Consider the following 14,495-nt stretch of genomic DNA (forward strand, 5'->3'; position numbering starts at 1 on the left):
CTCATCCAAAATTACCCAAATTTGGCCTATATGGCTAAAACCATACCTATTTTCTAAGTTTTCAAGCAAATGGACTCGTTCTTTCTTATAAAATTCCAATATCACATACTTTTAAGTGCCTAAGGATAGAAATTAAGAGAAATAAGCACATAAGTCACTTTTCGACCCTAACTCATCCAAAATCACCCAAATTGGGCCTATATGGCTAAAACCATGCCTATTTTCTAAGTTTTCAAGCAAATGGACTCGTTCTTTCTTATAAAATTCCAATATCACATACTTTTAAGTGCCTAAGGATAGAAATAAGAGATATAAGCACATATGTCAGATATCGACCCTAACTCATCCAAAATAAGCATATAATGTGTTCTACTTTGCTAATTTTCCATATATCAACTCATATAATAAGTGTTTACCGCAATCCTTTATGCTTTGTTGTTGGCAGCCACTTGGCCTTTTCCAGGCACTTCCTTGAAGTGTGTCGACAAGAAAAGATCATGGGGATTTGGTAATTGGCCTTGGTTTTTTGCAGCCTTTATATGTACATGCAGAAAATCATTGAAAACATGTTAGCCCACCAAAATTCATTAATAGACAAATGACTTAATTGTTACTGGACATATTGTAGGAACCTTACCATCCTTTTAGCATGTTGTACTGATGACATTGAACCTTGAAAGTGGGTCGGTTCAACGACATTTTCCATGGATCCGCCTCTTCGGTTCTTCTTGTTTTGTTCCGACCGCTTCTTATATTCTGGATCGGTGGCAACAATTCGCATCATGCCTTCGTGGACATCCTTATTAAGACATCTTGGTTTGCGACCATTCATCCTGTGTGTGATGTTGTAGAACGTGTCACGTAGGCGTTCTGCAAACTTTACTACGAAAGTGTCCTTCACTTGGTTGTTTAACTCAGGTGCCCACTTGAATTTTTTCTGCAAATCAAGAAAATATCTTTATTACAAAATTCAACTCTATCAATATAATTTATGAAACATGTATTATGTTAGGTTAAAGTTATCAAACGTTGAACAAGTTCCAAAAGTGCTCTCTCGAATCTTCATCAACCTCTCCATAATTCCTCCAAGGCTGAACATAGTAGCCGGTTAGCGAGTCGGAGACCGCATTCTTCACCGGGATATCACCAAACCTATAATAAAGGATAGACATTCATGTAAGTAGATAATCAACAAAAAGTGAACAAAACATGGTTAAAGAAATACAAATTCACTTTATCAAAGTAAATACGAATTTAAGGATATTTCATTATACAAATACATACGCACCAAAGTGTGGAAGGGTCCAACTCTAGCAAGTCATTAGGATGCGGGTCCTGTAGCTCCTGTTGCTCCTGTTGCCCTTGTACATGCCTAGGAATCTGTCTCCGATTGACGATTTCTTGAGAGGCCCCCAAATCATGTGCCTCCTCTTCCTCCATTGACTCATCCTCGTCATCACGTGCAACCTGAGATTTCCCCTTAGTCTTTCTCCTATTGGACGTTTCTCCTTTATTTCCTCCTCCCATGATGACCACCTGAAAAAGTTGTTAGTACCATAATCACACATTGTAAATTCATAAATTAGAATCAAAAAGACATTAAAATAATAAAATGAGACCAAAAATGTAATGCAATATTAAAAGTCCGAGTAGTCATTAAAAACTAAACATTCGAAGACGATAGTTAAAGGAGTAACTACATATTCTCCTCTTCATTACTCTTATCACTACTACCACTATCATTATCACTATCATTATCACTATCACTAGTGTCATCTAAAAATACATCGATGTCCTCTTCTTCGTCACTGTCACTGGAGCCAATGCTTTCTTCTTCTTCTTCATCGCTTGAGATAATAAAGCCATCGTCATCATCATCATCACTATCAAGTTCATAGTCTGGAATGTCATTTGGTGGACAAAGCGTTGCATGTACTTGTGGTGAAGGACTCTGCAAAAACTCTAAATCCACCGGAGCATCAATCACCGACCTTGCTTGAGTTCTAAAAACAGCCCACCATTGAACCCGATCACGTTTAAGGCTAGGGTAAGATGCATAATACACTTGAGACACTTGGTAAGATAAGACAAATGGATCATACTTGGGATACTTCTTAGTATGATTTACTTCGACAAGCTTGTATTGTTCATGAATGTTCATTCCTTTACCACAACCCATCCAACTACAACTAAACAAAATAGTCTTGTACTCTTTTTCGGGACCGGTGTAGACAAGTTCAATTATGTCGTTTAAAATGCCAAAGTACTCTCCACCGTCCTCACTTGAGACACACACCCCGTAATTCATCGTAGATAATTGTTTGCCATAAGACTGTGTGTGGAAATTAAATCCACCGACAAATATCTGGTTCCAAGTTCGAACACGCTTGAAAGGCCTCATAGACAATGCTCGCAATACATCGGAACTTGGTTTTTGTTCTCTCACCTATAACCGTTACAAATACAAATGTCACACTAATTGAAATGAAATATATTATATTATATTATGACAAATAAATCGATATACAATGTTCCAAAAGTATTATCACCTTGTGATGAAACCAATCAGGGAATTCACCTTCCCATTTCTCCATGACATCTTCTCGGCGCAAGTAAGTTCGAGTACTAAGAATGTAGTCCTCAAACTGCCTAATAGATTAATGACACATGGTTAATCTTTGCAGCAATTATATTAAATTTAAGGGATTTTCAAAAGTTTATCCTAAACATATATACCTTTCGTATTCACCAAGAATGCCGATATTTCTTAAAACGAACAAATGAGCACGTTCGAGTTCCTTGTCATCTAAATACCGAGTTTTACCCTTATTTGACACACGACCCTTATCCACCCTGAACAGCTCTGGGATTTCATCGTTGTCGGCCGGTGAATCCAGATCAGCATTCACATTTCGACCTAGATCTCGTGTTTTTGTGTCAACTGAGGGCTGAAAGCAATTGGAGCAGAAGTTTGATATCTCTTCAGTGAGATAAGCGTTGCATATGGAACCTTCAACACGAGCCTTATTACCAATTTTTCGTTTCAGGTGATTCAGGAACCTGTAATTATGTTTATGTAGCCGTAGAAGTATAAGTAATGAAAAGCAATGAAAGAGATGAAAGTAAGAGTTAAGAAAGGACCTTTGATTTACCTTTCGAAAGGATACATCCACCGATATTGAACAGGTCCACATAACTTGCCCTCATATGGAAAATGAATTGGTAAATGCTCCATGGAGTTAAAGAAAGATGGGGGGAAAACCTTCTCAAGCTTGCACAGGATCTCAGCTATGTTTTTTTCCAATCGCTCCATGTCGCTTACTGTAACTGTGTAGCAACATAAATCGCGAAAGAATTGGCTTATCTCTGTAATTGCATTCCATATATGGGTAGGGAGCAATTCTCTCAAAGCAGTGGGCAACAACCTCTCCATGAACACGTGACAATCATGACTTTTCATTCCATGTAACTTACCTGATTGCAAATCAACGCATCGGCTCAAATTGGAAGCGTAACCATCAGGAAACCGAAGCTGTTTGACCCACTCACACAAAACCTTTCTCTGAGCCTTGTCAAGAGCAAATGGAGCCTTTGGCATGAATTATTTTCCTCTATCATCCTCTTGAAGATGTAGCTGGGGCCGTTTACAGTATTTAGCAATGTCATTCCGAGCTGATGGCGTGTCACAAGAAAGCTTTTTCACGTCCATTATAGTGTGAATCAACTGATCAAAAAAGTTTTTTTCAACGTGCATGACATCAAGTTGTGACGAACAAGCAGATGTTTCCAATATGGAAGGTCCCATAGAGTGCTTTGCTTGAACCACCCTTTTTTTGCCTTCTTGAGACGTTTCAGTGCCTCGGGGCCATCTGTTGCTTTAGGGAGGTTTTTCACACATTCCCAAAGTTCCTCTCCTGACATGATGTGAGGTGGTGAACCTTTTTCGACTTTGTTTTTACAAAATGCAGTTTTACTATTTCGAAAAGGATGATTTGTCGGAAGGAATTGACGATGGCAATCAAACCAAGAAACCTTACCACCATTTTCGAGCCAAAATGCTTTGCTTTTTTCCATACAATATGGACAAGCCTTCTTACCGGCTGTGGTCCAACCAGATAACATACCATAAGCCGGGAAGTCACTAACGATCCATAGGATGGCTGCTCGAAGATTGAAATTTTGTTTTCTCGAAATATTGTAAGTATTTGCCCCAACTTCCCACAACTGTTTCAACTCGTGTATGAGCGACTGCATGTAAACATCCAAGTTGCCCTTAGGGTTTTTAGGACTAGGAACAAGTAACGACAGAAACATGAACTGTCTTTTCATACACATTGACGGAGGCAAGTTATAAGGGGTCAAAATGACAGGCCAACATGAATACTGTCCCCCAAACTGACCATGTGGAGCAAATCCATCCGTACATAGGCCAAGTCGAACATTGCGAGGTTCAGAGGCAAACTCAGGAAAGCAACTATCTAGGTGTTTCCACGCTTCACTATCGCTAGGGTGTGCCATTGTGCCTTGAACTCGAGGATTTTTAGCATGCCATGTCATTTCCTCAGAAATGTTTTTAGTTGCAAAAAGCCTTTGCAACCTAGGTGTGATAGGGAAATAAAATAAAACATTCAAAGGCACTAAGCTACCTTTAGAAGTCTTCTTGTATCGGTCGCTGCCACACACCCTACATGTAGATAATTGAGCATCATCTTTCCAAAATAACATACATCCTTTCGGGCATGCATGAATCTTTTCATGGGGCAGCTCTAACCCCTTAACAATTTTCTTGACCTCATAGAATGTCTCGGCCATGTGGTTGTTGTTAGGAATCACTTCATTAACCAAAGAAGCAAATCCATCAACACATCTGTGCGGCAAATTATACTCACACTTTAGGCTAGTGATTCTAGAAGCCATCTCTAACACAGACAATGAACTCCCTTCGTATAACGGTTGCTCAGAAGCCCTTAACAAATCAAAAAATGGCTTGGCTTTTGCATTAGGCTCCTCCTCTAATGAAACAGGTGGCTCTTCGGAATGGCCTTGATCTTGAGACTGACCAAAGGCATCCAACACCATTTCACGATATTCATTTGACTGCCTTCTACGAGTTCCTGGAAACCCTTCCCCATGACACATCCACTCGTAGTAATTAGGTAAAAAACCGCTACGATACAAATGAAGTTTGACCGTATCTGGATCCCAAAAACGTTTGTTTTTGCATTTAAAACATGGACACCTAACTTCATTCGGGTTGCTACTCTCGGGATGATCTTCCACATATTTAAGGAATTCATCTACCCCCTTCAAGAACTTAGGATTAATAGAATTCCCAACCTTCCTTTCGTACATCCAGCTACGTTCTGTTCGTTTCATGATTACAAGTTCTACACAACTAACACATATACCATTAATCACATTAGTCATAAGCAAAATATATATTCATTATAGATCAAACTGTTATGGAAATGCAAATGAGAAGAGAAATGATTTCCAAGGGTCCTTATCACTCCAACCTAACCCATCCTTGTACGTTCAATCTCACTAGTGAATGTATGCCAGAATTTCAATTCTATGGAAAATCCGGCAGCATCTCCCTACAGTTCCCCAAGTACACAAAATAGGCGATTAGAAACACCTATATATGTACCTAGAGAACATTGTAGAGAAATGACAAGCAAGGATCTTCCTTAGAATTAAAACAAAGGAATACATTCACCACCTAAGTGAGAATAAACGTACAAGGACAGTCCCAACTGGGGACTATTCAAGACATACTCCTAATGTGTATGCCTTGAACGGGTATCTAGGCATATGATTATGCAAATGATTTTTTTAAAAATATATATACTTAACTAACATACATAATATTAAACAAATATATCAAGATTAAACTAAACAAGAGAAACAAATCAAACCAAACCAAAGTAAACTAATATATCATATTAAACTAAACCAAACCAAACTACCGTTTTATATATTAAATTAAACTAACGTATTTCTAAAAAAACTAAACTACAATAAGATACTTTATATTAAAATAAATTAAACTAAAACACATTATATTAACATAAACTTAACTAAACTACATTATGTTACACTAAACTAAACCAAACTTACATTATATTGTTTTTTTAAAGAGAAGGGAGCAATTAATTACTTATAAGAGATGACCAATGTCACTTAATTAACCAAACTAAAAGTTATTGAATACATTCTAATTATAATTCAACACACTATCTAACAACCAAAGTAAGATACACACATACATTATATTAGGGTTTGTAATGTAGCTAACCTTTAGATCTGCACTTCTTTTTAACAATTAAACCAACAAAATTGTACAAATCCTACAACAAAATTAAAAAAAATAAAATAATTAAGGGTTTATAAGTAAACAAAATTAAATTGAAAAAAAAAGGGGAAAGCAAAGGCAACTTACTGTCAGGCGGAGGTGTGGCGTCGCCGAAAACAACCACGGCCAGGTGGTTCAGTCACGGCTAGGGGACGGAGGTGCGGCACATAGGCTGCATTGTGGTGGTTATATGTTAGTTGTTGGTGGTTTTTTTGCAAAAAAAAAAAAAAAAAAAAAAAAAAATTAATTGACCAATTGCACACACTTACCTAGACGCGGCGGCTCGCCGGAAACCACCAGGTCAGTTCCTCGACAGCTCTCCCTTCCTCCTTATCTTTCTCTTTCCCGTTCTCTTTCTCCTCTCTCTTTCTTTCACCCTTCTTTCTCTCTTTCGTTCTCGGCGTGGGTCGACTGCAGCCGTCGCCGGCGTAATAGCGCCGCCGCGACTTTCTTCTCTCTCCTTCTCTCTCTCTCTCTCCTCCCGCTGCTTCTCTTTCTCTCTCTGCGTTTCTTTCCCCCTTTTTTTTAGGTCAAGGATAGAGGATAGAATTTTAATTTTCAAAAAATGACAATGACATTTACGACGGAAATAAATTCCATCGTAATTTAAAACTTACGACGGAATATTCCATCGCAAATCACTTTACGACGGAATATTCCGTCGTAAGTTTTAAATTCCGACGGAATTTATTTCTGTCGTAAATTTTGCGAGGAAAAATGCCTCGTAATTGAAATGTTCCGTCGCTAAAATGCGACGAAATGTTTTCCGTCGAAAATATCCATCTTAACGACGGAAAAACATGTCCGTCGTAAGTATTCCGTCGCAATTTAGCCTATTTCTAGTAGTGATCTCCTACCTAGTGAAGAAGACCCATACATGGCACAGCAATCAAGGAGGTTCAAGCTAAAAGCTATGTTCATGGCAGTAATTGGGAAGCCATTGTATGACAACAAGGGGGGACTATGGACTACCTGGACACTATGTTTAGGCCAGCAACTCAGGGGTATCATGAAGCAGCAGAGGAAGCCATGGAAGTAGATGCAGACTAGAACAGAAGCAAGGGTAAAAAGAACAACAACATTGACTGCCACACATAACCAGTATGTCATTATGTTTAAGTTGATTTTGGTTAGGTGTATTTTGATTAATAGCATAGGTCAAGCCATTAGGGCAGTCAAATGTATTTTGGGGACACTTGTTGTTCATTTTGAATCTTTTGGAATGAATTGAAAACAAATTTAATGACTAATATGCTATGTAAATCCATCAGAACAGAACAAGTGTGTTGAATACAACACCTCAACACAAGGTTACCTCAACAACTAGTCCTATGTAGGAATAGTTGGAGCAAAACTCAAGTGTGTAGTGTAATTCAAAGGAGTCCCTTCATCACATGGATTGGGTTAACTAAATCATGTTGGGGACTCAATTAAAGGAAGGAAAACATGGAATCAGCCAGGGGACTCATTAACTTAGATGTGTAGGGGATGACAATGTTCTCTACTTAATTGATCATTGAGAACAACAAATAATGTGGTATATGGAAATCATAGCCTAGGTCTCATCATTCATCAATCAAATCCCATACTACTGCCATCAACTACCCACTCAACACAAGGCAACATCAACAAGCAACAAGGCAGAGGCAACAACAATAACCAACAACCAAGCAACAATATCCAACAACAATAACCAACAACACTAATCAACAACCCAGATTATTCATCAACATTAACCAACAACAATAACCAACATCATTAATCAACAACAATAACCAACATCCCAGCAACAATATCCAACAACATAACCAACAACCCAGCAACACCATCAAATCCATCAACAACAACAGATCCAACAACAAATCAAGCAACAGCATAGCCAAATACAACAACATAAACAACAACTCCAGCAACACAGGCAACAATAACAACATAACCACCAACAAATCAACCAATATCATCAATTAAGCCACCATCAACAAAAATCAAGGGACTATTAACAAAATAAAAAAGATTAGGGTTAGAAAGCGTTACGCAAGCAGTCACTCAGAGGGTGGAACTCCAGGGTTCCTCCGCCTCACATAGTGTTTCAGAGAAGAGGATGGAGCCACCGCAGCAGCAGGAGGAGGTGGTGAAACCCCCCTCTCAACCTCGTCATCGGAGGACAGAACAATGAGCTCCTCGTCAGGCAAACCCCTAATTCGACGCAGCGCAACCCTAGCAGCCTTCCTCGTGGCCCGGATCTGCACTGGAGGTCTCTCCCTCTTAGATCTGGGCTGCTTAGGTTGCACAGAGCTTCCCTCACCAGCAGAAGGGACTCCTTGAACACTCAAATCAGTCAAATCAAGGGTTTTTTTTACCCCCTGACTCCCCAAACCCCTCACCCCTCGCAGATCTCTCCTCCTCTTCCAGATTTTCAAGCACCTGTCCTAACGCCTTGTAGGTGGTGGAGGTGCAGTAGTTGGTAGCCTCTTCAGAAGCATAGAAATCACGCGGAAAGGGGGACTTTGTCTCAATTGCTTGAATGAGAGAGAGGATCAAGTTCTGCTCTCCTGCTTCCTCAGCCAACATGAAAGCATCTTCCAGAGGTTTTAGGCAAACCATATCGAACATTAGGGACTAGATCTGAGAAAGGAAGAGAGAAGATGAAGAAGTGTGGAGAGAGAAGATGAAGAAATCTGGGTTTGAAGAGGAGAGAGAATGGAAAACACGAAGAACTAGGGTTCTTCTGGAGAATTCTCCAGATGAAATACAGAAGCCCAGCCATCTCAATTAATGTTCGGTGGTTGGGTTTTTAGGTAAGGGGAATTAATTGGGGGGAAATGGGATAATAAATGGAGGGAGTAATTAGGTTAGTGTAATTAGATTAGTTTAGGTTAATTTTAGATCTTAAGATAATAAGGGCAAAATTATAAAAAATCAGATTTCATAAGGGTAAAATCGTAAAATCATTACTTTTTTAGTACTAAAAATAGAAATAAAATAGAAAGTTGCACATAATAGCAAACGGACAAAAATAGTAAAAGTTGCACATAATAATAAACGGAGGTAGTATTTGATTTAAATCTAAACTACGTCTCAACGTGTCTTAATAAGGTTAATCCAATTTTTGTTTGGGGTCATTTAATTTTTTTCCAATGACAAGTTGAGAACCAATCATGAATTAACACAACCATTTGTAAGAATTTATTAGGGTAGTCTTGCCATTTTAACTGAACTTTAGTAAAAAACAAGATATGAACATTTTTTCTAATCAAGAATTAGGAAATAAATTAGTAAGTAATAATTAAGTAAAAGGAGTACCTAGTACTCATATAGTCATATGCACTTAATCAGGTTAACAATGTCCTGATTGCAGCAAATAGCATTAGTGTTTCAAACTATCAGATTTCAATACTTGACATTTTCTAGCCATTTATTTTTTATTTTCAGGACAATTAGAATATACATTCGTATTAAAGACGATCACTTAGATTTCTTGCACTCAGATAATTGTGAATACTCATGACCCTTAAGATAATTTCTTATGTTTCTTCTCTTGCCATTCTTTAATTTCAGCATCCGCCACAACTTTCACCTTGTCAAAAAATCCTGGATATGGTTCGTACCCGAAGAAATGATGAAGGGCCTGTGAGATAAATATAATATTCTTAGTTCTCTGTATGCAGATCTTTTACAAAATAAATCAAATTATCCGCTAATACTTAAAAGAAAATCCACATCATGTGAGCTAAAACAGTCTTACAGGATAACAGCAACTTTGGTTCACAGTTAATGGAGGCAAGGAAGCAGGAGGAAAGGTGACGTAAGGAGAAAGGAGGTAAGGGGCGGGGAGAGAGCTTTCATTTTCTTTCCTAATTAATATTTCGAAATACACATTAAAATGTTTCCTAGGAATGCTCACCTCAAGTAACACAAAGAAAGGAGCCATCAAGAAGGCTTGTACGAGATTATCCAGAAGAGCAGGTGCTCGTTTCTGTCAAAAATGAAAACACGATTGTTAAGCAGCAATAGTTTGATCAGAATTTAATCAGAGTATCCGAGATGATCACCTCAAAGACTCCATGACCAAGGAATTGTGCAGTCCAACAAATAATTTGAGCTACCAAAACAACCTGCCAAGGTGAACAAAGGAAGCTAAATCCCAAGGAACAAGAAACATTAAATTAAGCTAACTCCTGTAGTTAAAAAAAAAAAAAAAAAAAAAAAAAAAAAAAAAAAAAAAACCAATTTGGATGGGGATCAGAACATGGATATTGATCGTGATATCAAAATAAAAGAAACACCAGTGCTCAGGCTATGTGTAACAGTAATTTCAGTGTGCGTGCGACACTAATAATGTACAGGGAAACTTATAAGGAAGCATAGGCCTGTTGACTCTTGACATACTTAAAAAGAATCCTGTACATGCAAAGTGACAATGCAGCTATGCAGATGGATGCAAAGGAATAAAAGATACATCAGAGTTTCAAGGTAAAATGTGTGCTGTACAATAGTGCAATTTCAGAAGATGACGTGCAATTTGTTCGGTGTAAATAGAATCATGGCCCTATAAATTCATTTTAGTAGAAAACAAATTGGGTTCAAACAAGTTTTAAAAAGTTGAGATAAGCTCAAATAAGTTCCAATAAAGGCTACCCAAATCCTATTACACTACTACAAAATGCTCAGATTAGTTTCAATAAGTTCAGAAGAGTGAACTTAGGTGACAAGAACACACACTAACAATAGGAAGATAATTTGTGGTGGACTGATGGCACATCTAGGTCAATATGCAACTTCAGTAGTATGTGGTTATACATGATCTCCTTCAAACTTAGAGTAGGATTAAAATATGTTACAAAATGTTGAGATTGGTTTCACTTACTCATTTAGCACAGATGAGAGGAATAAGAAATAAATACAACACCCTAACAATAACTTGAAAGCATGTGACAACACAAGTTGTAGGAAGTTGTAGGTCAATATAAAGCTTCAATATGCAACTATTCATTGATCATAGAAAGAGTAAGATCGAAGAGAAGTTACAATATTCAAAGTTGTATGCTACAAAACAGTTCAAAGGTCATCTTACTAACATTTTAAATTACACTATAAGAGCATTCATTAAATTATTCAAAACTAGTGGGCATTAACTTGAATACTATCATCATATAGAAACAAATAAATATTTTGTTTGCTGACTCTGCTCCCTTGCATGGATTTTTTTTTTTTTTTTTTTTTTTGGGGGGGCGGGGGGGGGGGGGGGGGGGGGGGGGGGGGGCTACGCTAGTCATTCACAAGTCGATGAGAAACAAGCAAGAAGCCAGGAATGCCACAAGGCATAGTTAACATGTCCATAGGAACAAACTTATGTCCATTGGCAAGACTATAACTAACATGATATTTCCTCTGTTTTGCAACTATCACAATTCACAAAGGGATTATAATACATGCAAAGGAAAAGAAAATTGGCAATCAAAAACAGAACATTAATGGTGTTTAGTCAAACACATCTGTGTTGCACTTTGGCACATGGATGCTCTATAGTCTATATACTCGATTACTAAATAGGATGAATAGGAAGGAATGTGCACTATCAAACAAAACCAACCAAGATTACAAAAATATCAAAAAAAAAAAAAAAAAAAAGGTATCTTTATAATGTTGGCATTGAGGGTTAACAGAATTATGTAGCCAAATGGATGGGACCTATGAATTTGTTTCTCTCCAATGTGGATCAGTCACACAAATTTATTGATGTAATGCAATACAAAAATAGACATTTGCCTTCACAAAGTTGAGGGGTTCAAGGATCTATGTTAAGAGATAAGTTGGTCCTGGTATTCAGTGTGTGTCAAAGGCTAATTAATTCTCCAAAAGCTCAGCAAATAACACATTAAGTTCTCCATACTGATTCAATATTTTCAGCATTCCAAGTTTCAATAATGTTGGGAATGCAACTATGTACGTGAATGTTGCTCCTCAACCAAATAGATATGAAAGAGATTGACACATCTAAAGAAATCAATGAACAACCCCAACCACCACCACCCTACCCCCCCCCCCCCCACCCACCCAACAACAACAACAAAGCCTTACGCTTTGTTTGGATAGCAAATAAGGAAGGAAAGGAAGGGGAGAGAAATAGGAGGAAGGGAAGGGGAAAGAAAGGGAGGGGGAGGTGAACAACATTTTCCCTCCAAATCTCTCCAATTTTGGAAGGATTATGCTTATTACAGAGAGAGGGAAAATAGATCCTTCCTTCTCCTTCTCCTTCCCCTTCTTTACCTCAATCCTTTACCCAAACAAGAGAGTTTGTCTCCCTCTCTTTCTCTTCCCTTCTTTTCCTTCCATTTCCTTTTATCCAAACAAAGTGTTAGTCCTAAAATGATTTGGGTTAGCTAAGATGCATTGTTATAAGGATCCGTCCGATATAGAGAAAGAGAAAGGGAAAGGGAGGTGAGGGGAGGGGAAGGGCAATGTGACCTTCTACATTCCTTCCAAAATTTTCCAACAACAAGGCATTTTTTGGTATATTAAAAGGAAAAGACTGGATCCGCCGAATTCCCTCCCCTTCCCTCCTTGCATTAGATATCCAAACAAAGGATGATTCAACTCTCCTTTTCTCTTCTCTTCCTTTGCCTCCATTTCTCTCAAGCCAAAGTTCCAAACATAGTGTTACAGATTTAAGAGGTCAAGATATTTACAACCAATTCCCACCAATAGAAAACACAAGTAGCCTAAAAACCATAGTATATATAAGAAACCCTGATTTGATTTCAGCCATAAACCACAGAAAACATAAAACCCTATGTTCATAATCCAAAGGCCGTAGATCGTCACAGTAGCTAGACATTTCACACTTCATTCACAGTTTGTTTGGATAAAGAAAGGGGAAGGAAAAGAAGGGGAGGGAGGAGAAGAGGAGGGGAGGGAAAGGTAGGGGAGGGAAGAATGGTGAGTTTTCCTTCCAAATCTCTCCATTGTTGGAGGAATTAATTTTCTACAATTTAATCCTTCCATTTTTCTCCCCTCCAATTCCCTCCCTTCCTCATTTGCTATCCAAATAAAAGAATCTCCATCTCTCCATTTCTCTTCCCTTCCTTTCCCTCCATTTCCTTCAATCCAAACACACCGTCAGGGCCAAACCTAGGGAAATTATTCACAAAACAGATGTACCCATGTCTGACACGAGTCCCAAGTCAGAGTAGCTTAATGTAACAGAAGCCCGTCAACAATCATCATTTACCAGGAAAAATACAGAAAAATCAACCCAATGTAAACCATCATGTCCATCAATTAGCATTAATAACTCACAAATCACTACCTAATCAAGATTTATGATAATAGCCCCAACAAATTCAACCAACATTAATTTGAAAGAATAATTAATTTGAAAATTACCTTCCAAGTCAAAGAAAACCCTAGCTGAGTAGAACAAGCAGAAGCTCCAATCCAACAGAGGAAACAGAGAATAGCAGCCAAAAACCCTGCTTTTTTTTCCATACCCACATAAAATACAGCATATATTATAGTGAAAAATAGTGCAAAATTAGGGAAAAACAACATGGGTACAAAATATAACAGCATAAGCCCAGTATAAAAAATTGGCCAAACAAATAGCATATGAATAAAAATATTAACTGGGTTGCTATGATATGCTGCATAAAATGCAAAGTTCTTTTCTAGATCAAATAAATCCATTTTCTATGCAACAATTTATTTCAAAAATGGAAACTTTCACTTCAAAAATCGAAGCTTTGGATGAAAAATCGAAACTTTTTCTTCAAAGATTGAAGCTTTAGGATGAAATATTGAAGAGGAATGGAATTAATCAGAACAAATTAGTTTGCAGGAAAATTAAATTACTAAATTAGGTGAATTTTGGTAGTTGGAAATTCTTTGTGATGGCGTGAACTTTGCGGTTAACTGAACCATTACAATTTACAAGTCTTCTGCTAAAATACGCCACTAATGGGAAAACTTGGTTTTTTTTTTCTTTTAAATTGCAAAAAATAGACAAAGAAAAATTAAAAATATGGCCCATGCAGGGATCGAACCTGCGACCTTCGCGTTATTAGCACGACGCTCTAACCAGCTGAGCTAATGGGCCATTTGATTATAAAACTGTGTCCTTTGTTTATTTGATTGGTTTCTA

The 14,495-nt window shown here is 37.8% G+C and overlaps 1 protein-coding gene and 1 non-coding gene across 2 annotated transcripts; both read right to left on the reverse strand.

The window, feature by feature from the left end:
- Positions 1-9,592: 9,592 nt before the first annotated feature.
- On the reverse strand, positions 9,593-14,296 carry LOC145598706 (2-hydroxy-palmitic acid dioxygenase MPO1-like). The gene is made up of 4 exons (XM_081655087.1): positions 13,742-14,296; positions 10,408-10,470; positions 10,260-10,331; positions 9,593-9,983 (listed from the first exon to the last, which is right to left on the reverse strand). Exons 1-4 carry the CDS (start codon positions 14,039-14,041, stop codon positions 9,867-9,869), a joined length of 552 nt encoding a protein of 183 aa, XP_081511213.1. The 5' UTR covers positions 14,042-14,296; the 3' UTR covers positions 9,593-9,866.
- An 80-nt stretch (positions 14,297-14,376) lies between these two features.
- Positions 14,377-14,450, reverse strand: TRNAI-AAU (transfer RNA isoleucine (anticodon AAU)). The gene has a single exon. It is a non-coding gene; the product is annotated as a tRNA-Ile (tRNA).
- Between the last annotated feature and the right edge of the window lie 45 nt (positions 14,451-14,495).

This window comes from Chenopodium album, chromosome 20, assembly GCF_948465745.1.
Source record: "Chenopodium album chromosome 20, dcCheAlbu1.1, whole genome shotgun sequence".
NCBI classification, from domain to species: domain Eukaryota; kingdom Viridiplantae; phylum Streptophyta; class Magnoliopsida; order Caryophyllales; family Amaranthaceae; genus Chenopodium; species Chenopodium album.

Bases quoted from the DNA above. Each gene is read 5' to 3' on its own strand.
- LOC145598706 (XM_081655087.1), bottom strand. From the start codon at position 14,041: ATGGATTTATTTGATCTAGAAAAGAACTTTGCATTTTATGCAGCATAT. The intron at 10,471-13,741 runs GTAATTTTCAAA...TCACCTTGGCAG, and splicing joins GGTTTTCTTTGACTTGGAAG to GTTGTTTTGGTAGCTCAAAT. The intron at 10,332-10,407 runs GTGATCATCTCG...CATTTTTGACAG, and splicing joins TTGGTCATGGAGTCTTTGAG to AAACGAGCACCTGCTCTTCT.